Source organism: Chiloscyllium punctatum, chromosome 34 (assembly GCF_047496795.1).
Source record: "Chiloscyllium punctatum isolate Juve2018m chromosome 34, sChiPun1.3, whole genome shotgun sequence".
Taxonomy (NCBI): Eukaryota; Metazoa; Chordata; class Chondrichthyes; order Orectolobiformes; family Hemiscylliidae; genus Chiloscyllium; species Chiloscyllium punctatum.
Window position 1 is genome coordinate 57783921 of NC_092772.1, and position 26225 is coordinate 57810145.

General features: G+C 61.7%; 1 protein-coding gene across 1 annotated transcript in view; it reads left to right on the forward strand.

The window, feature by feature from the left end:
- The window catches only part of LOC140458966 (hemicentin-1-like), a 169207-nt gene that overhangs the window by 96716 nt on the left and 46266 nt on the right, over window positions 1-26225 (forward strand). The window contains exons 21-26 of the mRNA XM_072553703.1: window positions 2602-2698; window positions 11781-11924; window positions 14807-14944; window positions 16248-16432; window positions 20864-20960; window positions 25486-25629. Of these exons, the coding sequence (XP_072409804.1) occupies window positions 2602-2698; window positions 11781-11924; window positions 14807-14944; window positions 16248-16432; window positions 20864-20960; window positions 25486-25629 (805 nt within the window). The remainder of the gene's footprint in view (window positions 1-2601; window positions 2699-11780; window positions 11925-14806; window positions 14945-16247; window positions 16433-20863; window positions 20961-25485; window positions 25630-26225) is intronic.

A 26225-nucleotide genomic window follows, 5' to 3' on the forward strand; every position in this document is an offset into this window, starting at 1 on the left:
CCAATCCCACCCTAACCTGCACATCCCTGGGCACTATGGGACAATTTCCCATGGCCAATTCACCCTCACCTGCACATCCCTGGGCACTATGGGACAATTTCCCATGGCCAACCCACCCTAACCTGCACATCCCTGGACACTATGGGACAATTTCCCATGGCCAACCCACCCTAACCTGCACATCCCTGGGCACTATGGGACAATTTCCCATGGCCAACCCACCCTAACCTGCACATCCCTGGGCACTATGGGACAATTTCCCATGGCCAACCCACCCTAACCTGCACATCCCTGGACACTATGGGACAATTTCCCACAGCCAACCCACCCTAACCTGCACATCCCTGGACACTATGGGACAATTTCCCATGGCCAATCCGACCCTAACCTGCACATCTTTGGACTGTGGGAGGAAACCGGAGCACCCGGAGGAAACCCACGCAGACACGGGGAGAATGTGCAAACTCCACACAGACACCCGAGGGTGGGATCGACCCCGGTCCCTGGTGTTGGGAGGTAGCAGTGCTAACCACTGAGCCACTGTGTATCCCGAAGTGAGGGCACAGCAATCTCTTCCCTCGCTTCCTGTAGTATCCGCTGGTATATCCCATCTGACCCAGGGGATTTATCTATCCATCTGGTTTTCCCAATTTCCAGCTCATCCTCCATCCTAACACCAACCTTTAATCCCATATCAGCCTGTTCCCCGCTGTCCTCACAAACCACACGGTCCCTCTCAGTCGTGAATACTGAGGTAAAGTTTTCATTAAGGGGCCTCCCGTCCCTCCTCTGACTCCAGACACAAGTTCCCTCCATTATCCCTGACCGGTCCTGCCCTCAGTCTGGCCACTCACTTGTTCCTCACAGTATGCCTTGGGGTTTTCCTTTCATCCTACCCGCTAAATGCCCCCTCTCCACTCTCCTCAGTCCAGTCTTCAGTACCTTCCTGGCTAGCCTTGTAACCCTCTCCAGCTCTGTCTGATCGTTGCCTGGTCAACCTTCAGTCAGCTTCCATCTTCCTCTTGACCAGATGTACCACATCCCTTGTCCCCAAGGTTCCTTCACTTGCCTCAGTGGGACGAACCTGTCCAACGCTCACAGCAAGATCTCCCTAAAGAGCCTCCACATTTCTCCCGGGGAATTCCCTGAGAATATCTGTTGCCAGTCTCGGTGGCCCAGTTCCTGCCGAAGAGCATTGTAATCCCCCCTCCCCCAATCCCACACCGTCTGCTCCTATCCCTCCCCATGAGTACGGTAACGGTCAGGGAGTTGGGCTCACCATCACCGAGATGTTCTCCCACCGAGAGATCTGACACCTGACGTGCTTCGTTGCCAAGCACCAAATCCAAGATGGCGTCCCCTCTGGTCGGCCTCTCTCCAGAATGAGTCAGGAATCCCTTCCTGGACACACCAGACAAACACAGCTCCTTCCAAACTATTCCCACTGAGGACGTTCCAGTCAATATCAGGGGAGATTGAAGTCACCCATTACAACAACAACCCTGTCACTTCCACACCTTTTCCAAAATCTGGGAAGCCAAGGTGGCAACGCAGAGGGAACGGGATCAACGGGTGATGGAGCAGAGGGGATCGATCAGGGACTGATCCCTCTCCAAGGAACATCAGGAGCAGCTGGATTCCGGGATCGGGGAGGGTGGGGTGGAATCCCACACTCTCAGACACTGGCTTCAGGAGAGACAGGGATGGGGGGGGGAACGATGGTGACGATGCTGGTGGGAGTGACGGGGGAGGGGGTGACGGATTGACGGGGGTGGGGGATACGGGGCGACGGCGGAAGGGGGTGACAGGGGGAGGGGGCGACGGGGGGGGGCGACAGAGGCTGGGGGTGATGTGGATGGGGGTAACGGGGACGGTTAAGGGGACGATGGGGACGGGGCGATGGGGAGGGGGGTGAAGGGGAAGGGCCGTGACGGGGGAAGAGGTGGGGTGATGGGTGAGGGGTGAGGGGGTGACGGTGATGGGGGAGAGGGGGTGACGGGGGAGGGGTGTGACGGGGGGAGAGGGGGTGACGGGGGGAGAGGGGGAGGGTGGAGGGGGTGACGGGGAGAGAGGGGGAGGGTGGAGGGGGTGACGGAGGAGGGGATGATGGGGGAAGGTGGGTGACGTGGAAGGGGGTGACGGGAGAAGGGGGGTGATAGGGGAAGGGGGTGACTGGGGGAGGGTGTGAAGGGGAGGGGGTGACAGGGTGAGAGTGATGGGGGTGGGGGTGACGTGGGGAGGGGCGTGACGGGGGAGGAAGGTGACGGGGGAGGGGATGACGGGGGAGGGGATGATGGGGGAGGGGTGTGATGGGGGGAGAAGGGATGTCGGGGGAAGGGGGTGGGGGTGCCGGGGGGGGAGAGGGGGTGACGGGGGAGATGGTGCCCTGGGGGGTACGGGGGTTCTGATTGGACCTCCTGTGACTGAGGGATCCTGGGATACAGCAGACGGGTGACGGGGTATTCGAGACGAGCTGCTCTCTCGGGGTTTCCTTGTCCCTTGGTATTTGCCCCTCTCAGGGTCACCCCGACCCCCCCCAGGGGCAGGGTGGGGGCGGAGCTGTGTAACGACTCTGACCTTTGCCCTCTCTCCCTCGGACAGGTTAAAGTTCACGATCTGAGTGACTGGGGAGTGTACACGTGTCTCGCGGAAAACCGACTCGGACAGGTCAGGAGGTCAACCCAGGTCAGACAGGGAGGTAAGGAGGACCACCAAAACAACAACAACTGACACTGTCTTCACTGCTCTAGCACCGAGCTCCCAGTCTGGGGGGGGCCAAACATTCACAGCCAATCAACAACCCTCCGACAATGCGCACTCCCTCAGTCCTGTCCCTGTGACAGTGCCTCCCTCCCTCAGTCCTGTCCCTGTGACAGTGCCTCCCTCCCTCAGTCCTGTCCCTGTTACAGTGCGGCCCTCCCTCAGTCCTGTCCCTCTGACAGTGCCTCCCTCCCTCAGTCCTGACCCTGTGACAGTGCGGCTCTCCCTCAGTCCTGACCCTGTGACAGTGCGGCCCTTCCTCAGTCCTGACCCTGTGACAGTGCGGCCCTCCCTCAGTCCTGTCCCAGTGACAGTGCGGCCCTCCCTCAGTCCTGACCCTGTGACAGTGCCTCCCTCCCTCAGTCCTGACCCTGTGACAGTGCCTCCCTCCCTCAGTCCTGACCCTGTGACAGTGCCTCCCTTCCTCAGTCCTGACCCTGTGACAGTGCGGCCCTCCCTCAGTCCTGTCACTGTGACAGTGCGGCCCTCCCTCAGTCCTGACCCTGTGACAGTACGGCCCTCCCTCAGTCCTGACCCTGTGACAGTGCGGCCCTCCCTCAGTCCTGACCCTGTGACAGTGCGGCCCTCCCTCAGTCCTGTCCCTGTGACAGTGCGGCCCTCCCTCAGTCCTGTCCCTGTGACAGTGCGGCCCTCCCTCAGTCCTGACCCTGTGACAGTGCGGCCCTCCCTCAGTCCTGACCCTGTGACAGTGCGGCCCTCCCTCAGTCCTGTCCCTGTGACAGTGCGGCCCTCCCTCAGTCCTGACCCTGTGACAGTGCGGCCCTCCCTCAGTCCTGACCCTGTGACAGTGCGGCCCTCCCTCAGTCCTGTCCCTGTGACAGTGCCTCCCTTCCTCAGTCCTGTCCCTGTGACAGTGCGGCCCTCCCTCAGTCCTGTCCCTGTGACAGTGCGGCCCTCCCTCAGTCCTGTCCCTGTGACAGTGCGGCCCTCCCTCAGTCCTGACCCTGTGACAGTGCGGCCCTCCCTCAGTCCTGACCCTGTGACAGTGCGGCCCTCCCTCAGTCCTGACCATGTGACAGTGCCTCCCTCCCTCAGTCCTGTCCCTGTGACAGTGCGGCTCTCCCTCAGTCCTGACCCTGTGACAGTGCGGCCCTCCCTCAGTCCTGTCCCTGTGACAGTGCGGCCCTCCCTCAGTCCTGTCCCTGTGACAGTGCGGCCCTCCCTCAGTCCTGACCCTGTGACAGTGCGGCCCTCCCTCAGACCTGACCCTGTGACAGTGCGGCCCTCCCTCAGTCCTGACCATGTGACAGTGCCTCCCTCCCTCAGTCCTGTCCCTGTGACAGTGCGGCTCTCCCTCAGTCCTGACCTTGTGACAGTGCGGCCCTCCCTCAGTCCTGACCCTGTGACAGTGCGGTCCTCCCTCAGTCCTGACCCTGTGACAGTGCGGCCCTCCCTCAGTCCTGACCCTGTGACAGTGCCTCCCTCCCTCAGTCCTGACCCTGTGACAGTGCGGCCCTCCCTCAGTCCTGACCCTGTGACAGTGGCTCCCTCCCTCAGTCCTGACCCTGTGACAGTGCCTCCTTCCCTCAGTCCTGACCCTGTGACAGTGCGGACCTCCCTCAGTCCTGACCCTGTGACAGTGCCTCCCTCCCTCAGTCCTGACCCTGTGACAGTGCCTCCCTCCCTCAGTCCTGACCCTGTGACAGTGCCTCCCTCCCTCAGTCCTGACCCTGTGACAGTGCCTCCCTCCCTCAGTCCTGACCCTGTGACAGTGCGGCCCTCCCTCAGTCCTGTCCCTGTGACAGTGCCTCCCTCCCTCAGTCCTGTCCCTGTGACAGTGCGGCCCTCCCTCAGTCCTGACCCTGTGACAGTGCGGCACTCCCTCAGTCCTGTCCCTGTGACAGTGCGGCCCTCCCTCAGTCCTGACCCTGTGACAGTGCCTCCCTCCCTCAGTCCTGTCCCTGTGACAGTGCCTCCCTCCCTCAGTCCTGTCCCTGTGACAGTGCGGCCCTCCCTCAGTCCTGACCCTGTGACAGTGCGGCCCTCCCTCAGTCCTGACCCTGTGACAGTGCGGCACTCCCTCAGTCCTGTCCCTGTGACAGTGCGGCACTCCCTCAGTCCTGACCCTGTGACAGTGCCTCCCTCCCTCAGTCCTGTCCCTGTGACAGTGCCTCCCTCCCTCAGTCCTGTCCCTGTGACAGTGCGGCCCTCCCTCAGTCCTGACCCTGTGACAGTGCGGCCCTCCCTCAGTCCTGACCCTGTGACAGTGCGGCCCTCCCTCAGTCCTGACCCTGTGACAGTGCGGCACTCCCTCAGTCCTGTCCCTGTGACAGTGCGGCCCTCCCTCAGTCCTGTCCCTGTGACAGTGCCCTCTCTCCCTCAGTCCTGTCCCTGTGACAGTGCGGCCCTCCCTCAGTCCTGACCCTGTGACAGTGCGGCCCTCCCTCAGTCCTGTCCCTGTGACAGTGCCTCCCTCCCTCAGTCCTGTCCCTGTGACAGTGCCTCCCTCCCTCAGTCCTGTCCCTGTGACAGTGCGGCCCTCCCTCAGTCCTGACCCTGTGACAGTGCCTCCCTCCCTCAGTCCTGTCCCTGTGACAGTGCCTCCCTCCCTCAGTCCTGTCCCTGTGACAGTGCCTCCCTCCCTCAGTCCTGACCCTGTGACAGTGCGGCCCTCCCTCAGTCCTGACCATGTGACAGTGCCTCCCTCCCTCAGTCCTGACCCTGTGACAATGCCTCCCTCCCTCAGTCCTGTCCCTGTGACAGTGCGGCCCTCCCTCAGTCCTGTCCCTGTGACAGTGCGGCACTCCCTCAGTCCTGTCCCTGTGACAGTGCGGCCCTCCCTCAGTCCTGTCCCTGTGACAGTGCGGCCCTCCCTCAGTCCTGACCCTGTGACAGTGCGGCCCTCCCTCAGTCCTGTCCCTGTGACAGTGCCTCCCTCCCTCAGTCCTGTCCCTGTGACAGTGCCTCCCTCCCTCAGTCCTGTCCCTGTGACAGTGCCTCCCTCCCTCAGTCCTGTCCCTGTGACAGTGCGGCCCTCCCTCAGTCCTGACCCTGTGACAGTGCGGCACTCCCTCAGTCCTGTCCCTGTGACAGTGCGGCCCTCCCTCAGTCCTGACCCTGTGACTGTGCGGCCCTCCCTCAGTCCTGTCCCTGTGACAGTGCCTCCCTCCCTCAGTCCTGTCCCTGTGACAGTACGGCCCTCCCTCAGTCCTGTCCCTGTGACAGTGCGGCACTCCCTCAGTCCTGTCCCTGTGACAGTGCCTCCCTCCCTCAGTCCTGTCCCTGTGACAGTGCGGCCCTCCCTCAGTCCTGACCCTGTGACAGTGCGGCCCTCCCTCAGACCTGACCCTGTGACAGTGCCTCCCTCCCTCAGTCCTGTCCCTGTGACAGTGCGGCCCTCCCTCAGTCCTGTCCCTGTGACAGTGCGGCCCTCCCTCAGTCCTGTCCCTGTGACAGTGCGGCCCTCCCTCAGTCCTGACCCTGTGACAGTGCCTCCCTCCCTCAGTCCTGTCCCTGTGACAGTGCGGCCCTCCCTCAGTCCTGACCCTGTGACAGTGCCTCCCTCCCTCAGTCCTGACCCTGTGACAGTGCGGCCCTCCCTCAGTCCTGTCCCTGTGACAGTGCGGCCCTCCCTCAGTCCTGTCCCTGTGACAGTGCGGCCCTCCCTCAGTCCTGTCCCTGTGACAGTGCCTCCCTCCCTCAGTCCTGACCCTGTGACAGTGCGGCCCTCCCTCAGTCCTGACCCTGTGACAGTGCGGCCCTCCCTCAGTCCTGACCCTGTGACAGTGCGGCCCTCCCTCAGTCCTGTCCCTGTGACAGTGCGGCCCTCCCTCAGTCCTGACCCTGTGACAGTGCCTCCCTCCCTCAGTCCTGACCCTGTGACAGTGCGGCCCTCCCTCAGTCCTGACCCTGTGACAGTGCGGCCCTCCCTCAGTCCTGACCCTGTGAAAGTGCCTCCCTCCCTCAGTCCTGACCCTGTGACAGTGCGGCCCTCCCTCAGTCCTGACCCTGTGACAGTGCCTCCCTCCCTCAGTCCTGACCCTGTGACAGTGCGGCCCTCCCTCAGTCCTGTCCCTGTGACAGTGCAGCCCTCCCTCAGTCCTGACCCTGTGACAGTGCGGCCCTCCCTCAGTCCTCACCCTGTGACAGTGCCTCCCTCCCTCAGTCCTGACCCTGTGACAGTGCCTCCCTCCCTCAGTCCTGTCCCTGTGACAGTGCGGCCCTCCCTCAGTCCTGACCCTGTGACAGTGCGGCACTCCCTCAGTCCTGTCCCTGTGACAGTGCGGCACTCCCTCAGTCCTGTCCCTGTGACAGTGCGGCACTCCCTCAGTCCTGTCCCTGTGACAGTACGGCCCTCCCTCAGTCCTGACCCTGTGACTGTGCGGCCCTCCCTCAGTCCTGACCCTGTGACAGTGCCTCCCTCCCTCAGTCCTGACCCTGTGACAGTGCGGCACTCCCTCAGTCCTGACCCTGTGACAGTGCGGCCCTCCCTCAGTCCTGACCCTGTGACAGTGCGGCCCTCCCTCAGTCCTGTCCCTGTTACAGTGCCTCCCTCCCTCAGTCCTGACCCTGTGACAGTGCCTCCCTCCCTCAGTCCTGTCCCTGTGACAGTGCGGCCCTCCCTCAGTCCTGACCCTGTGACAGTGCGGCACTCCCTCAGTCCTGTCCCTGTGACAGTGCGGCACTCCCTCAGTCCTGTCCCTGTGACAGTGCGGCACTCCCTCAGTCCTGTCCCTGTGACAGTGCGGCCCTCCCTCAGTCCTGTCCCTGTGACAGTGCGGCCCTCCCTCAGTCCTGACCCTGTGACAGTGCCTCCCTCCCTCAGTCCTGTCCCTGTGACAGTGTCTCCCTCCCTCAGTCCTGTCCCTGTGACAGTGCCTCCCTCCCTCAGTCCTGACCCTGTGACAGTGTGGCCCTCCCTCAGTCCTATCCCTGTGACAGTGCCCTCCCTCCCTCAGTCCTGACCCTGTGACAGTGCGGCCCTCCCTCAGTCCTGACCCTGTGACAGTCCCTCCCTCCCTCAGTCCTGACCCTGTGACAGTGCGGCCCTCCCTCAGTCCTGACCCTGTGACAGTGCCTCCCTCCCTCAGTCCTGACCCTGTGACAGTGCGGCACTCCCTCAGTCCTGTCCCTGTGACAGTGCGGCCCTCCCTCAGTCCTGACCCTGTGACTGTGCGGCCCTCCCTCAGTCCTGTCCCTGTGACAGTGCGGCCCTCCCTCAGTCCTGACCCTGTGACAGTGCCTCCCTCCCTCAGTCCTGACCCTGTGACAGTGCCTCCCTCCCTCAGTCCTGACCCTGTGACAGTGCCTCCCTCCCTCAGTCCTGTCCCTGTGACAGTGTCTCCCTCCCTCAGTCCTGTCCCTGTGACAGTGCGGCCCTCCCTCAGTCCTGACCCTGTGACAGTGCCCTCCCTCCCTCAGTCCTGACCCTGTGACAGTGCGGCCCTCCCTCAGTCCTGACCCTGTGACAGTGCGGCCCTCCCTCAGTCCTGTCCCTGTGACAGTGCGGCCATCCCTCAGTCCTGACCCTGTGACAGTGCCTCCCTCCCTCAGTCCTGTCCCTGTGACAGTGCCTCCCTCCCTCAGTCCTGTCCCTGTGACAGTACGGCCCTCCCTCAGTCCTGTCCCTGTGACAGTGTGGCACTCCCTCAGTCCTGTCCCTGTGACAGTGCCTCCCTCCCTCAGTCCTGTCCCTGTGACAGTGCGGCCCTCCCTCAGTCCTGACCCTGTGACAGTGCCTCCCTCCCTCAGTCCTGTCCCTGTGACAGTGCGGCCCTCCCTCACTCCTGTCCCTGTGACAGTGCGGCCCTCCCTCAGTCCTGTCCCTGTGACAGTGCGGCCCTCCCTCAGTCCTGACCCTGTGACAGTGCCTCCCTCCCTCAGTCCTGACCCTGTGACAGTGCGGCACTCCCTCAGTCCTGTCCCTGTGACAGTGCGGCCCTCCCTCAGTCCTGACCCTGTGACAGTGCTTCCCTCCCTCAGTCCTGACCCTGTGACAGTGCGGCCCTCCCTCAGTCCTGTCCCTGTGACAGTGCGGCCCTCCCTCCCTCAGTCCTGTCCCTGTGACAGTGCCTCCCTCCCTCAGTCCTGACCCTGTGACAGTGCCTCCCTCCCTCAGTCCTGACCCTGTGACAGTGCGGCACTCCCTCAGTCCTGTCCCTGTGACAGTGCGGCCCTCCCTCAGTCCTGTCCCTGTGACAGTGCGGCCCTCCCTCAGTCCTGACCCTGTGACAGTGCGGCCCTCCCTCACTCCTGTCCCTGTGACAGTGCGGCCCTCCCTCAGTCCTGTCCCTGTGACAGTGCGGCCCTCCCTCAGTCCTGACCCTGTGACAGTGCCTCCCTCCCTCAGTCCTGACCCTGTGACAGTGCGGCACTCCCTCAGTCCTGTCCCTGTGACAGTGCGGCCCTCCCTCAGTCCTGACCCTGTGACAGTGCTTCCCTCCCTCAGTCCTGACCCTGTGACAGTGCGGCCCTCCGTCAGTCCTGACCCTGTGACTGTGCGGCCCTCCCTCAGTCCTGACCCTGTGACAGTGCCTCCCTCCCTCAGTCCTGTCCCTGTGACCGTGTCTCCCTCCCTCAGTCCTGTCCCTGTGACAGTGCGGCCCTCCCTCAGTCCTGTCCCTGTGACAGTGCGGCCATCCCTCAGTCCTGACCCTGTGACAGTGCCTCCCTCACTCAGTCCTGTCCCTGTGACAGTACGGCCCTCCCTCAGTCCTGACCCTGTGACAGTGCGGCCCTCCCTCAGTCCTGACCCTGTGACAGTGCCTCCCTCCCTCAGTCCTGACCCTGTGACAGTGCGGCCCTCCCTCAGTCCTGTCCCTGTGACAGTGCGGCCCTCCCTCAGTCCTGACCCTGTGACAGTGCGGCCCTCCCTCAGTCCTGTCCCTGTGACAGTGCGGCCCTCCCTCAGTCCTGTCCCTGTGACAGTGCGGCCCTCCCTCAGTCCTGTCCCTGTGACAGTGCGTCCCTCCCTCAGTCCTGACCCTGTGACAGTGCGTCCCTCCCTCAGTCCTGACCCTGTGACAGTGCGGCCCTCCCTCAGTCCTGACCCTGTGACAGTGCGGCCCTCCCTCAGTCCTGTCCCTGTGACAGTGCGGCCCTCCCTCAGTCCTGACCCTGTGACAGTGCCTCCCTCCCTCAGTCCTGTCCCTGTGACAGTGCGGCCCTCCCTCAGTCCTGACCCTGTGACAGTGCCTCCCTCCCTCAGTCCTGTCCCTGTGACAGTGCCTCCCTCCCTCAGTCCTGACCCTGTGACAGTGCCTCCCTCCCTCAGTCCTGTCCCTGTGACAGTGCGGCACTCCCTCAGTCCTGACCCTGTGATAGTGCGGCCCTCCCTCAGTCCTGACCCTGTGACAGTGCGGCCCTCCCTCAGTCCTGACCCTGTGACAGTGCGGCCCTTCCTCAGTCCTGACCCTGTGACAGTGCCTCCCTCCCTCAGTCCTGACCCTGTGACAGTGCGGCCCTCCCTCAGTCCTGTCCCTGTGACAGTGCGGCCCTCCATCAGTCCTGTCCCTGTGACAGTGCGGCCCTCCCTCAGTCCTGACCCTGTGACAGTGCGGCCCTCCCTCAGTCCTGACCATGTGACAGTGCCTCCCTCCCTCAGTCCTGTCCCTGTGACAGTGCGGCTCTCGCTCAGTCTTGACCCTGTGACAGTGCGGCCCTCCCTCAGTCCTGACCCTGTGACAGTGCGGCCCTCCCTCAGTCCTGACCCTGTGACAGTGCGGCCCTCCCTCAGTCCTGACCCTGTGACAGTGCCTCCCTCCCTCAGTCCTGACCCTGTGACAGTGCGGCCCTCCCTCAGTCCTGACCCTGTGACAGTGCCTTCCTCCCTCAGTCCTGACCCTGTGACAGTGCCTCCCTCCCTCAGTCCTGACCCTGTGACAGTGCGGCCCTCCCTCAGTCCTGACCCTGTGACAGTGCCTCCCTCCCTCAGTCCTGACCCTGTGACAGTGCCTCCCTCCCTCAGTCCTGACCCTGTGACAGTGCCTCCCTCCCTCAGTCCTGACCCTGTGACAGTGCCTCCCTTCCTCAGTCCTGACCCTGTGACAGTGCCTCCCTCCCTCAGTCCTGACCCTGTGATAGTGCGGCCCTCCCTCAGTCCTGACCCTGTGACAGTGCGGCCCTCCCTCAGTCCTGACCCTGTGACAGTGCGGCCCTTCCTCAGTGCCTCCCTCCCTCAGTCCTGTCCCTGTGACAGTGCCTCCCTCCCTCAGTCCTGTCCCTGTGACAGTGCCTCCCTCCCTCAGTCCTGTCCCTGTGACAGTGCGGCCCTCCCTCAGTCCTGACCATGTGACAGTGCCTCCCTCCCTCAGTCCTGACCCTGTGACAATGCCTCCCTCCCTCAGTCCTGTCCCTGTGACAGTGCGGCCCTCCCTCAGTCCTGTCCCTGTGACAGTGCGGCACTCCCTCAGTCCTGTCCCTGTGACAGTGCGGCCCTCCCTCAGTCCTGTCCCTGTGACAGTGCGGCCCTCCCTCAGTCCTGACCCTGTGACAGTGCCTCCCTCCCTCAGTCCTGTCCCTGTGACAGTGCGGCCCTCCCTCAGTCCTGACCCTGTGACAGTGCTTCCCTCCCTCAGTCCTGACCCTGTGACAGTGCGGCCCTCCCTCAGTCCTGTCCCTGTGACAGTGCGGCCCTCCCTCCCTCAGTCCTGTCCCTGTGACAGTGCGGCTCTCCCTCAGTCCTGTCCCTGTGACAGTGCGGCCCTCCCTCAGTCCTGACCCTGTGACAGTGCGGCCCTCCCTCAGTCCTGACCCTGTGACAGTGCCTCCCTCCCTCAGTCCTGACCCTGTGACAGTGCCTCCCTCCCTCAGTCCTGACCCTGTGACAGTGCGGCCCTCCCTCAGTCCTGACCCTGTGACAGTGCGGCCCTCCATCAGTGATGTTCACGAGGAGGTGATTTCTCTCTGTCCAGGGGTTTCGGTCTGTCCTGCCAAGTGTTCTCTGTGTTCAGGGGGAGTGATGGTTTCTCCCACTCACTGAGCACTGGGAGCTGCTCTCTCCGGGTGGGAACAGGGTGAACTCTCCAGTAAATATTCCTGTTCGTCCTTTTCTCCCCCAGCACCTGTGTCTGTTTCCAACATTGATCCTGTTCGGGAGTTTGATGAGGGGATGGATGGTGTTCTGAGGTGTACGGTGACAGGAATCCCTCAGCCCACAGTCACCTGGATCCGGGATTCGTGGGACGTGCTCCAGACTCGGAATGGTGAGTGATTCGGGAACGGTCAGCTCAGACCCTCACAGTCTGTAGCCTTCCACCAGGGGACCATGGGAACGCTGCTCCGAGTGTGGGTCTGACTGAGGGATACGGAGACAGGAACTGTGCACGGTGCTCCGAGTGTGGGTCTGACTGAGGGATACGGAGACTGGAACTGTGTACGGTGCTCCGAGTGTGGGTCTGACTGAGGGATACGGAGACTGGAACTGTGCACGGTGCTCCGAGTGTGGGTCTGACTGAGGGATACGGAGACTGGAACTGTGTACGGTGCTCCGAGTGTGGGTCTGACTGAGGGATACGGAGACTGGAACTGTGCACGGTGCTCCGAGTGTGGGTCTAACTGAGGGATACAGAGACTGGAACTGTGCATGGTGCTCCGAGTGTGGGTCTAACTGAGGGATACAGAGACTGGAACTGTGCACAGTGCTCAGAGTGTGGGTCTAACTGAGGGATACGGAGACTGGAACTGTGCACGGTGCTCCGAGTGTGGGTCTGACTGAGGGATACGGAGACTGGAACTGTGCACGGTGCTCCGAGTGAGGGTCTGACTGAGGGATACGGAGACAGGAACTGTGCACGGTGCTCCGAGTGTGGGTCTAACTGAGGGATACAGAGACTGGAACTGTGCACGGTGCTCCGAGTGTGGGTCTGACTGAGGGATACGGAGACTGGAACTGTGCACGGTGCTCTGAGTGTGGGTCTGACTGAGGGATACGGAGACAGGAACTGTGCACGGTGCTCCGAGTGTGGGTCTGACTGAGGGATACGGAGACAGGAACTGTGCACGGTGCTCCGAGTGTGGGTCTGACTGAGGGATACGGAGACAGGAACTGTGCACGGTGCTCCAGGTGTGGGTCTGACTGAGGGATACAGAGACTGGAACTGTGCACGGTGCTCCGAGTGTGGGTCTGACTGAGAGATACAGAGACTGGAACTGTGCACGGTGCTCCGAGTGTGGGTCTGACTGAGGGATACGGAGACTGGAACTGTGCACGGTGCTCCGAGTGTGGGTCTGACTGAGGGATACGGAGACTGGAACTGTGCACGGTGCTCCGAGTGTGGGTCTGACTGAGGGATACGGAGACTGGAACTGTGCACGGTGCTCCGAGTGTGGGTCTAACTGAGGGATACGGAGACTGGAACTGTGCACGGTGCTCCGAGTGTGGGTCTGACTGAGGGATACGGAGACTGGAACTGTGCACGGTGCTCCGAGTGTGGGTCTAACTGAGTGATACGGAGACTGGAACTGTGCACGGTGCTCCGAGTGTGGGTCTAACTGAGTGATACTGAGACTGGAACTGTGCACAGAGCTCCGAGTGTGGGTCTAACTGAGGGATACAGAGACTGGAACTGTGCACGGTGCTCTGAGTGTGGGTCTAACTGAGGGATACGTAGACTGGAACTGTGCACGGTACTCCGAGTGTGGGTCTGACTGAGGGATACAGAGACTGGAACTGTGCACGGTGCTCCGAGTGTGGGTCTGGCTGAGGGATACAGAGACTGGAACTGTGCACGGTGCTCCGAGTGTGGGTCTGACTGAGGGATACAGAGACTGGAACTGTGCACGGTGCTCCGAGTGTGGGTCTGACTGAGGGATACAGAGACTGGAACTGTGCACGGTGCTCCGAGTGTGGGTCTGACTGAGGGATACAGAGACTGGAACTGTGCACGGTGCTCCGAGTGTGGGTCTGACTGAGGGATACAGAGACTGGAACTGTGCACGGTGCTCCGAGTGTGGGTCTGACTGAGGGATACAGAGACTGGAACTGTGCACGGTGCTCCGAGTGTGGGTCTAACTGAGGGATACGGAGACTGGAACTGTGCACGGTGCTCCGAGTGTGGGTCTGACTGAGAGATACAGAGACTGGAACTGTGCACGGTGCTCCGAGTGTGGGTCTGACTGAGGGACACAGAGAGTGGAACTCTGCACGGTGCTCCGAGTGTGGGTCTGACTGAGGGATACAGAGACTGGAACTGTGCACGGTGCTCCGAGTGTGGGTCTGACTGAGGGACACAGAGACTGGAACTGTGCACGGTGCTCCGAGTGTGGGTCTGACTGAGGGATACAGAGACTGGAACTGTGCAGGGTGCTCCGAGTGTGGGTCAGACTGAGGGATACGGAGACTGGAACTGTGCACGGTGCTCCGAGTGTGGGTCTGACTGAGGGATACGGAGACTGGGACTGTGCACGGTGCTCCGAGTGTGGGTCTGACTGAGGGATACAGAGACTGGAACTGTGCACGGTGCTCCGAGTGTGGGTCTGACTGAGGGATACGGAGACTGGAACTGCGCACGGTGCTCCGAGTGTGGGTCTGACTGAGGGATACAGAGACTGGAACTGCGCACGGTGCTCCGAGTGTGGGTCTGACTGAGGGATACAGAGACTGGAACTGTGCACGGTGCTCCGAGTGTGGGTCTGACTGAGGGATACAGAGACTGGAACTGTGCACGGTGCTCCGAGTGTGGGTCTGACTGAGGGATACGGAGACTGGAACTGCGCACGGTGCTCCGAGTGTGGGTCTAACTGAGTGATACAGAGACTGGAACTGTGCACGGTGCTCCGAGTGTGGGTCTGACTGAGGGATACAGAGACTGGAACTGTGCAGGGTGCTCCGAGTGTGGGTCTGACTGAGGGATACAGAGACTGGAACTGTGCACGGTGCTCCGAGTGTGGGTCTGACTGAGGGATACAGAGACTGGAACTGTGCAGGGTGCTCCGAGTGTGGGTCTGACTGAGGGATACAGAGACTGGAACTGTGCACGGTGCTCCGAGTGTGGGTCTGACTGAGGGATACAGAGACTGGAACTGTGCAGGGTGCTCTGAGCATAAATATCTGACATCTCCAATATCCTGTCTCCCCCCTCCACAGGGCGTTTTCAGAAATTTCCAAATGGTTCCCTGGTCATCAGGAACATCACAATGTCAGACGCGGGAGTCTATCAGTGTGTCGGGAGGATTATGGAGAGGAATGAAGTGAAATCACTCAATACCAGAGTCAATGTCAATTGTAAGATTTTTATCGTTTCCAGGCACAGGGTCAGTGTTGAGGGAGTGGGCACTGTCGGAGGGTCAGTGCTGAGGGAGTAGGCACTGTCGGAGGGTCAGTGCTGAGGGAGTGGGCACTGTCGGAGGGTCAGTGCTGAGGGAGCACCGCACTGTCGGAGGGTCAGTGCTGAGGGAGTGGGCCCTGTCGGAGGGTCAGTGCTGAGGGAGTGGGCACTGTCGGAGGGTCAGTGCTGAGGGAGTGGGCACTGTCGGAGGGTCAGTGCTGAGGGTGCACCGCACTGTCGGAGGGTCAGTGCTGAGGGAGTGGGCCCTGTCGGAGGGTCAGTGCTGAGGGAGCACCGCACTGTCGGAGGGTCAGTGCTGAGGGAGTGGGCCCTGTCGGAGGGTCAGTGCTGAGGGAGTGGGCACTGTCGGAGGGTCAGTGCTGAGGGAGTACTGCACTGTCGGAGGGTCAGTGCTGAGGGAGTGGGCACTGTCGGAGGGTCAGTGCTGAGGGAGTGGGCCCTGTCGGAGGGTCAGTGCTGGGGGAGTGGGCACTGTCGGAGGGTCAGTGCTGAGGGAGTGGGCACTGTCGGAGGGTTTGCGCTGAGGGAGTGCCGCACTGTCGGAGGGTCAGTGCTGAGGGAGGGGGGCACTGTCGGAGGGTCAGTGCTGAGGGAGTGTCGCACTGTCGGAGGGTCAGTGCTGAGGGAGTGGGCCCTGTCGGAGGGTCAGTGCTGAGGGAGTGGGCACTGTCGGAGGGTCAGTGTTGAGTGAGTGGGCACTGTCGAAGGGTCAGTGCTGGGGGAGTGGGCACTGTCGGAGGGTCAGTGCTGAGGGAGCGCCGCACTGTCGGAGGGTCAGTGCTGAAGGAGCGCCGCACTGTCGGAGGGTCAGTGCTGAGGGAGTGGGCCCTGATGGAGGGTCAGTGCTGGGGGAACGCCGCAATGTTGGAGGGTCAGTGCTGGGGGAGTGGGCACTGTCGGAGGGTCAGTGCTGAGGGAGTGGGCACTGTCGGAGGGTCAGTGCTGAGGGAGTGGGCACTGTCAGAGGGTCAGTGCTGAGGGAGTGGGCCCTGTTGGAGGGTCGGTGCTGAGGGAGTGGGCACTGTCGGAGGGTCAGTGCTGAGGGAGTGGGCCCTGTCGGAGGGTCAGTGCTGAGGGAGTGGGCACTGTCGGAGGGTCCTGTCTTGGTGCTGTGTTCCCTCCGAACCCCTGGGAGGGTGTGTTGTGACCCTGCTCTCTCTCCCAGTGTAGACTGGGGCCCTTTCCCCACTCTGTCCGTCCTCTCTCTCTCCCTCAGTGTCTCCCCTTCCTGTCTTTCAGATTCTCCCAAACTGTTCCAGCTCCCCCCTGAGGAAGTCTACACCTGGCTGGAGAATCCCATCAACATCTCCTGTTCCGTCCACTCTGTTCCCCCAGCGACAATAACCTGGATACACCATGGTCAAAATCTTCCCGACATCTCCACAAGTGTCTCTGGAGAATCCAGCGTTAGCAGCACCATTGAGGTGGGTCCGAGGGGAACATGGAACAGTCCAGCCCAGTGCAGGCCCTTCGGCCCTCGATGTTGTGCCAGCCTTTTATCCTTCTCTATGGTCAGACTAACCTCCATCCCCTTCATTGTAATGTCATCCATGGGCCTATCCAAGAGTCACTTCAATGTCCCTAATGTCTCTGACTCTACTCCCCCCGCTGACAGTGTATCCCACCCACCCCCCCCACTCTCTGTGTAAAGACCCTCCCTCTGACATCACCCCAAAACCTTCCTCCAATCACCTTAACATTCTGTCCCCCCCCCCCGGTGAGAGACATTCCCACCCTGGGGAAAGGTCTCTGGTTATCCACTCTGTCTCTGTCTCTCATCATCTTGTAGACCTCGATCAAGTCCCCTCTCACCCTCCTTCACCCCAGTGGGAAAAGCCCTCGCTCCCTCCACCTTTCCCCATCAGACACACCCTCCAATCCAGGCAGCATCCTGGGAAATCCCCTCTGCACCCTCTCGAAACCTTCCACATCCTTCCCAGAATGAGGTGACCAGAACTGGACACAATATTCCAAGTGGGGTCTAACCAGGGCTGTATCGAGCTGCAGCAGAACCTCGCGGCTCTTCAACTCAATCCCCCGCTAATGAAAGCCAACACACCGTCCGCCTTCTGAACAACCCCATCCACTTGGGGGGCAACCTTGAGGGATCTATGGACATGGACCCCAAGATCCCTCTGTTCCTCCACCCTGCCAAGAATCCTGCCTTTATCCCTGTAATCTGCATTCAAATCCCACCTTCCAAAGTGAATCACTTCCCACTTTTCCAGGTTGAACTCCATCTGCCACGTCTCAGCCCAGTTCTGTGTCCTGTCAGTGTCCCGTTGGAACCTACAACAGCTCTCCACACTATCCACAACTCCCCCAACCTTCGTGTCATCGGCAAACTTACTAACCCCCCCACCTTCCACTTCCTTATCCAAGTCATTTATAAACAGCACAAAGAGCAGAGGTCCCAGAACAGATCCCTGTGGAATCCCACTGGTCACCGAGCCCCAGGCTGAATACTTGCCATCTCCCACCACCCTCTGTCTTCTCTGGGCCAGCCAATCCTCTATCCAGACAGACAGATTTCCCTGGATCCCATACCTCCTTACGTTCTGAATCAGCCTACCCTGGGGAACCTTCCCGAACACCTCGCTGAAATCCATATACACCACATCCACTGCTCTACCCTCATCACTGTGTTTTGTCACATCCCTGGGCACTATGGGACAATTTCCCATGGCCAATCCACCCTAACCTGCACATCCCTGGGCACTATGGGACAATTTCCCATGGCCAATCCACCCTAACCTGCACATCCCTGGGCACTATGGGACAATTTCCCATGGCCAATCCACCCTAACCTGCACATCCCTGGACACTATGGGACAATTTCCCATGGCCAATCCACCCTAACCTGCACATCCCTGGACACTATGGGACAATTTCCCATGGCCAATGCACCCTAACCTGCACATCCCTGGGCACTATGGGACAATTTCCCATGGCCAACCCACCCTAACCTACACATCCCTGGACACTATGGGACAATTTCCCATCACCAATCCACCCTAACCTGCCCATCCCTGGACACTATGGTACAATTTCCCATGGCCAATCCACCCGAACCTGCACATCCCTGGGCACTATGGGACAATTTCCCATGGCCAATCCACCCTAACCTGCACATCCCTGGACACTATGGGACAATTTCCCATGGCCAACCCACCCTGACCTGCACATCCTTGGACACTATGGGACAATTTCCCATGGCCAATCCACCCTAACCTGCACATCCCTGGACACTATGGGACAATTCCCCATGGCCAATCCCACCCTAACCTGCACATCCCTGAACACTATGGGACAATTTCCCATGGCCAATCCCACCCTAACCTGCACATCCCTGGACACTATGGGACAATTTCCCACGGCCAATCCCACCCTAACCTGCACATCTTTGGACTGTGGGACGAAACCGGTGCACCCGGAGGAAACCCACGCAGACACGGGGAGAATGTGCAAACCCCACCCAGAGAGTCCCCCGAGGGTGGGATCGAACCCAGGTCCCTGGTGTTGGGAGGTAGCAGTGCTAACCACTGAGCCACTGTGTATCCCGAAGTGAGGGCACAGCAATCTCTTCCCTCGCTTCCTGTAGTATCCGCTGGTATATCCCATCTGACCCAGGGGATTTATCTATCCATATGGTTTTCCCAATTTCCAGCTCATCCTCCATCCTAACACCAACCTTTAATCCCATATCAGCCTGTTCCCCGCTGTCCTCACAAACCACACGGTCCCTCTCAGTCGTGAATACTGAGGTAAAGTTTTCATTAAGGGGCCTCCCGTCCCTCCTCTGACTCCAGACACAAGTTCCCTCCATTATCCCTGACCGGTCCTGCCCTCAGTCTGGCCACTCACTTGTTCCTCACAGTATGCCTTGGGGTTTTCCTTTCATCCTACCCGCTAAATGCCCCCTCTCCACTCTCCTCAGTCCAGTCTTCAGTACCTTCCTGGCTAGCCTTGTAACCCTCTCCAGCTCTGTCTGATCGTTGCCTGGTCAATCTTCAGTCAGCTTCCATCTTCCTCTTGACCAGATGTACCACATCCCTTGTCACCCAAGGTTCCCTCACTTGCCTCAGTGGGACGAACCTGTCCAACGCTCACAGCAAGATCTCCCTAAAGAGCCTCCACATTTCTCCCGGGGAATTCCCTGAGAATATCTGTTGCCAGTCTCGGTGGCCCAGTTCCTGCCGAAGAGCATTGTAATCCCCCCTCCCCCAATCCCACACCGTCTGCTCCTATCCCTCCCCATGAGTACGGTAACGGTCAGGGAGTTGGGCTCACCATCACCGAGATGTTCTCCCACCGAGAGATCTGACACCTGACCTGCTTCGTTGCCAAGCACCGAATCCAAGATGGCGTCCCCTCTGGTCGGCCTCTCTCCAGAATGAGTCAGGAATCCCTTCCTGGACACACCAGACAAACACAGCTCCTTCCAAACTATTCCCACTGAGGACGTTCCAGTCAATATCAGGGGAGATTGAAGTCACCCATTACAACAACAACCCTGTCACTTCCACACCTTTTCCAAAATCTGGGAAGCCAAGGTGGCAACGCAGAGGGAACGGGATCAACGGGTGATGGAGCAGAGGGGACGGATCAGGGACTGATCCCTCTCCAAGGAACATCAGGAGCAGCTGGATTCCGGGATCGGGGAGGGTGGGGTGGAATCCCACACTCTCAGACACTGGCTTCAGGAGAGACAGGGATGGGGGGGGAACGATGGTGACGATGCTGGTGGGAGTGACGGGGGAGGGGGTGACGGGGAATGGGTGTGACGGGAGGGGGGGTGACAGAGGGAGGGAATGATGGGGAGGGGGTGACAGAGGTTGGGGGTGACTAGGGAGGGGGGGGACGTGGGAGAGGGTGATGGGGGAGAGTTGAAGTAGTGAGGGGCTGACAGGGGAGAGGGTGACAGGGGAGAGGTTGAAGGGTGGGGTGACAGGGGAGGGGGGGTGACGGATTGACGGGGGTGGGGGATACGGGGCGACGACGGAAGGGGGTGACAGGGGGAGGGGGCGACGGGGGGGCGACATAGGCTGGGGGTGATGTGGATGGGGGTAACGGGGACGGTTAAGGGGACGATGGGGACGGGGCGATGGGGAGGGGGGTGAAGGGGAAGGGGCGTGACGGGGGAAGAGGTGGGGTGATGGGTGAGGGGTGAGGGGGGTGACGGTGATGGGGGAGAGGGGGTGACGGGGGAGAGGGGGTGACGGGGGGAGAGGGGGAGGGTGGAGGGGGTGACGGGGAGAGAGGGGGAGGGTGGAGGGGGGTGACGGAGGAGGGGATGATGGGGGAAGGTGGGTGACGTGGAAGGGGGTGACGGGAGAAGGGGGGTGATAGGGGAAGGGGGTGACTGGGGGAGGGTGTGAAGGGGAGGGGGTGACAGGGTGAGAGTGATGGGGGTGGGGGTGACGTGGGGAGGGGCGTGACGGGGGAGGAAGGTGACGGGGGAGGGGATGACGGGGGAGGGGGGTGGTGGAGGGAGGGGGATGACGGGAGGAGGGGGTGATGGGGGAGGGGGTGACGGGGGAGGGGTGTGACGGGGGAGGGGTGTGACGGGGGGAGAAGGGATGTCGGGGGAAGGGGGTGGGGGTGCCGGGGGGGAGAGGGGGTGACGGGGGAGATGGTGCCCTGGGGGGTACGGGGGTTCTGATTGGACCTCCTGTGACTGAGGGATCCTGGGATACAGCAGACGGGTGACGGGGTATTCGAGACGAGCTGCTCTCTCGGGGTTTCCTTGTCCCTTTGTATTTGCCCCTCTCAGGGTCACCCCGACCCCCCCCAGGGGGAGGGTGGGGGCGGAGCTGTGTAACGTCTCTGACCTTTGCCCTCTCTCCCTCGGACAGGTTAAAGTTCACGATCTGAGTGACTGGGGAGTGTACACGTGTCTCGCGGAAAACCGACTCGGACAGGTCAGGAGGTCAACCCAGGTCAGACAGGGAGGTAAGGAGGACCACCAAAACAACAACAACTGACACTGTCTTCACTGCTCTAGCACCGAGCTCGCAGTCTGGGGGGGGCCAAAAATTCACAGCCAATCAACAACCCTCCGACAGTGCCCACTCACTCAGCACTGACCCTCCGACAGTGCCCACTCCCTCAGCACTGACCCTCCGACAGTGCCCACTGCCTCAGCACTGACCCTCCGACAATGCCCACTCCCTCAGCATTGACCCTCCGATAGTGCCTCCCTCCCTCAGTCCTGTCCCTGTGACAGTGCCTCCCTCCCTCAGTCCTGACCCTGTGACAGTGCGGCTCTCCCTCAGTCCTGACCCTGTGACAGTGCGGCCCTTCCTCAGTCCTGACCCTGTGACAGTGCGGCCCTCCCTCAGTCCTGACCCTGTGACAGTGCCTCCCTCCCTCAGTCCTGACCCTGTGACAGTGCCTCCCTCCCTCAGTCCTGTCCCTGTGACAGTGCCTCCCTCCCTCAGTCCTGACCCTGTGACAGTGCCTCCCTCCCTCAGTCCTGACCCTGTGACAGTGCGGCCCTCCCTCAGTCCTGACCCTGTGACAGTGCGGCCCACCCTCAGTCCTGACCCTGTGACAGTGTGGCCCTCCCTCAGTCCTGACCCTGTGACAGTGCGGCCCTCCCTCAGTCCTCTCCCTGTGACAGTGCCTCCCTCCCTCAGTCCTGACCCTGTGACAGTGCGGCCCTCCCTCCCTCAGTCCTGACCCTGTGACAATGCCGCCCTCCCTCAGACCTGACCCTGTGACAGTCCGGCTCTCCCTCAGTCCTGACCCTGTGACAGTGCGGCCCTCCCTCAGTCCTGACCCTGTGACAGTGCGGCCCTTCCTCAGTCCTATCCCTGTGACAGTGCGGCCCTCCCTCAGTCCTGACTCTGTGACAGTGCGGCCCTCCCTCAGTCCTGACCCTGTGACAGTGCGGCCCTCCCTCAGTCCTGTCCCTGTGACAGTGCGGCCCTCCCTCAGTCCTGACCCTGTGACAGTGCGGCCCTCCCTCAGTCCTGACCCTGTGACAGTGCGGCCCTCCCTCAGTCCTGACCCTGTGACAGTGCGGCCCTCCCTCAGTCCTGTCCCTGTGACAGTGCGGCCCTCCCTCAGTCCTGTCCCTGTGACAGTGCGGCCCTCCCTCAGTCCTGACCCTGTGACAGTGCGGCCCTCCCTCAGTCCTGACCCTGTGACAGTGCGGCCCTCCCTCAGTCCTGTCCCTGTGACAGTGCGGCCCTCCCTCAGTCCTGACCCTGTGACAGTGCGGCCCTCCCTCAGTCCTGACCCTGTGACAGTGCGGCCCTCCCTCAGTCCTGTCCCTGTGACAATGCGGCTCTCCCTCAGTCCTGTCCCTGTGACAGTGCGGCCCTCCCTCAGTCCTGTCCCTGTGACAGTGCGGCCCTCCCTCAGTCCTGACCCTGTGACAGTGCGGCCCTCCCTCCCTCAGTCCTGTCCCTGTGACAGTGCGGCCCTCCCTCAGTCCTGTCCCTGTGACAGTGCCTCCCTCCCTCAGTCCTGTCCCTGTGACAGTGCGGCCCTCCCTCCCTCAGTCCTGTCCCTGTGACAGTGCCTCCCTCCCTCAGTCCTGACCCTGTGACAGTGCGGCCCTCCCTCAGTCCTGACCCTGTGACAGTGCGGCCCTCCCTCAGTCCTGACCCTGTGACAGTGCGGCCCTCCCTCAGTCCTGACCCTGTGACAGTGCCTCCCTCCCTCAGTCCTGGCCCTGTGACAGTGCGGCCCTCCCTCAGTCCTGACCCTGTGACAGTGCCTCCCTCCCTCAGTCCTGGCCCTGTGACAGTGCGGCCCTCCCTCAGTCCTGACCCTGTGACAGTGCGGCCCTCCCTCAGTCCTGACCCTGTGACAGTGCGGCCCTCCCTCAGTCCTGTCCCTGTGACAGTGCCTCCCTCCCTCAGTCCTGACCCTGTGACAGTGCGGCACTCCCTCAGTCCTGACCCTGTGACAGTGCGGCCCTCCCTCAGTCCTGACCCTGTGACTGTGCGGCTCTCCCTCAGTCCTGTCCCTGTGACAGTGCCTCCCTCCCTCAGTCCTGACCCTGTGACAGTGCGGCCCTCCCTCAGTCCTGACCCTGTGACAGTGCGGCCCTCCCTCAGTCCTGACCCTGTGACAGTGCCTCCCTCCCTCAGTCCTGACCCTGTGACAGTGCCTCCCTCCCTCAGTCCTGACCCTGTGACAGTGCGGCCCTCCCTCAGTCCTGTCCCTGTGACAGTGCCTCCCTCCCTCAGTCCTGACCCTGTGACAGTGCGGCCCTCCCTCCCTCAGTCCTGACCCTGTGACAATGCCGCCCTCCCTCAGACCTGACCCTGTGACAGTCCGGCTCTCCCTCAGTCCTGACCCTGTGACAGTGCGGCCCTCCCTCAGTCCTGACCCTGTGACAGTGCGGCCCTTCCTCAGTCCTATCCCTGTGACAGTGCGGCCCTCCCTCAGTCCTGACTCTGTGACAGTGCGGCCCTCCCTCAGTCCTGACCCTTTGACAGTGCGGCCCTCCCTCAGTCCTGACCCTGTGACAGTGCGGCCCTCCCTCAGTCCTGTCCCTGTGACAGTGCGGCCCTCCCTCAGTCCTGACCCTGTGACAGTGCGGCCCTCCCTCAGTCCTGACCCTGTGACAGTGCGGCCCTCCCTCAGTCCTGTCCCTGTGACAGTGCGGCCCTCCCTCAGTCCTGTCCCTGTGACAGTGCGGCCCTCCCTCAGTCCTGACCCTGTGACAGTGCGGCCCTCCCTCAGTCCTGACCCTGTGACAGTGCGGCCCTCCCTCAGTCCTGTCCCTGTGACAGTGCGGCCCTCCCTCAGTCCTGACCCTGTGACAGTGCGGCCCTCCCTCAGTCCTGACCCTGTGACAGTGCCTCCCTCCCTCAGTCCTGACCCTGTGACAGTGCGGCCCTCCCTCAGTCCTGACCCTGTGACAGTGCGGCCCTCCCTCAGTCCTGACCCTGTGACAGTGCGGCCCCCCCTCAGTCCTGTCCCTGTGACAATGCGGCTCTCCCTCAGTCCTGTCCCTGTGACAGTGCGGCCCTCCCTCAGTCCTGTCCCTGTGACAGTGCGGCCCTCCCTCCCTCAGTCCTGTCCCTGTGACAGTGCGGCCCTCCCTCAGTCCTGTCCCTGTGACAGTGCCTCCCTCCCTCAGTCCTGTCCCTGTGACAGTTCGGCCCTCCCTCCCTCAGTCCTGTCCCTGTGACAGTGCCTCCCTCCCTCAGTCCTGACCCTGTGACAGTGCGGCCCTCCCTCAGTCCTGACCCTGTGACAGTGCGGCCCTCCCTCAGTCCTGACCCTGTGACAGTGCGGCCCTCCCTCAGTCCTGACCCTGTGACAGTGCCTCCCTCCCTCAGTCCTGGCCCTGTGACAGTGCGGCCCTCCCTCAGTCCTGACCCTGTGACAGTGCGGCCCTCCCTCAGTCCTGTCCCTGTGACAGTGCGGCCCTCCCTCAGTCCTGACCCTGTGACAGTGCGGCCCTCCCTCAGTCCTGTCCCTGTGACAGTGCCTCCCTCCCTCAGTCCTGACCCTGTGACAGTGCGGACCTCCCTCCCTCAGTCCTGTCCCTGTGACAGTGCGGCCCTCCCTCAGTCCTGACCCTGTGACAGTGCCTCCCTCCCTCAGTCCTGGCCCTGTGACAGTGCGGCCCTCCCTCAGTCCTGACCCTGTGACAGTGCGGCCCTCCCTCAGTCCTGACCCTGTGACAGTGCCTCCCTCCCTCAGTCCTGGCCCTGTGACAGTGCGGCCCTCCCTCAGTCCTGACCCTGTGACAGTGCGGCCCTCCCTCAGTCCTGTCCCTGTGACAGTGCGGCCCTCCCTCAGTCCTGACCCTGTGACAGTGCGGCCCTCCCTCAGTCCTGTCCCTGTGACAGTGCCTCCCTCCCTCAGTCCTGACCCTGTGACAGTGCGGCACTCCCTCAGTCCTGACCCTGTGACAGTGCGGCCCTCCCTCAGTCCTGACCCTGTGACTGTGCGGCTCTCCCTCAGTCCTGTCCCTGTGACAGTGCCTCCCTCCCTCAGTCCTGACCCTGTGACAGTGCGGCCCTCCCTCAGTCCTGACCCTGTGACAGTGCGGCCCTCCCTCAGTCCTGACCCTGTGACAGTGCCTCCCTCCCTCAGTCCTGACCCTGTGACAGTGCCTCCCTCCCTCAGTCCTGACCCTGTGACAGTGCCTCCCTCCCTCAGTCCTGTCCCTGTGACAGTGCGGCCTTCCCTCAGTCCTGTCCCTGTGACAGTGCGGCCCTCCCTCAGTGTGACCCTGTGACAGTGCGGCCCTCCCTCAGTCCTGTCCCTGTGACAGTGCCTCCCTCCCTCAGTCCTGTCCCTGTGACAGTGCGGCCCTCCCTCAGTGATGTTCACGAGGAGGTGATTTCTCTCTGTCCAGGGGTTTCGGTCTTTCCTGCCAAGTGTTCTCTGTGTTCAGGGGGAGTGATGGTTTCTCCCACTCACTGAGCACTGGGAGCTGCTCTCTCCGGGCGGGGACAGGGTGAACTCTCCAGTAAATATTCCTGTTCGTCCTTTTCTCCCACAGCACCTGTGTCTGTTTCCAACGTCGATCCTGTTCAGGAGTTTGATGAGGGGATGGATGGTGTTCTCAGGTGTACGGTGACAGGAATCCCTCAGCCCACAGTCACCTGGATCCGGGATTCGTGGGACGTGCTCCAGAGTCTGAATGGTGAGTGATTCGGGAACGGTCAGCTCAGACCCTCACAGTCTGTAGCCTTCCACCAGGGGACCATGGGAACGCTGCTCCGAGTGTGGGTCTGACTGAGGGATACGGAGACAGGAACTGTGCACGGTGCTCCGAGTGTGGGTCTGACTGAGGGATACGGAGACTGGAACTGTGCACGGTGCTCCGAGAGTGGGTCTGACTGAGGGATACGGAGACTGGAACTGTGCACGGTGCTCCGAGTGTGGGTCTGACTGAGGGATACAGAGACTGGAACTGTGCACGGTGCTCCGAGAGTGGGTCTGACTGAGGGATACGGAGACTGGAACTGTGCACGGTGCTCCGAGTGTGGGTCTGACTGAGGGATACGGAGACTGGAACTGTGCGCGGTGCTCCGAGTGTGGGTCTGACTGAGGGATACGGAGACTGGAACTGTGCACGGTGCTCCGAGTGTGGGTCTGACTGAGGGATACGGAGACTGGAACTGTGCACGGTGCTCCGAGTGTGGGTCTGACTGAGGGATACGGAGACTGGAACTGTGCACGGTGCTCCGAGTGTGGGTCTGACTGAGGGATACAGAGACTGGAACTGTGCACGGTGCT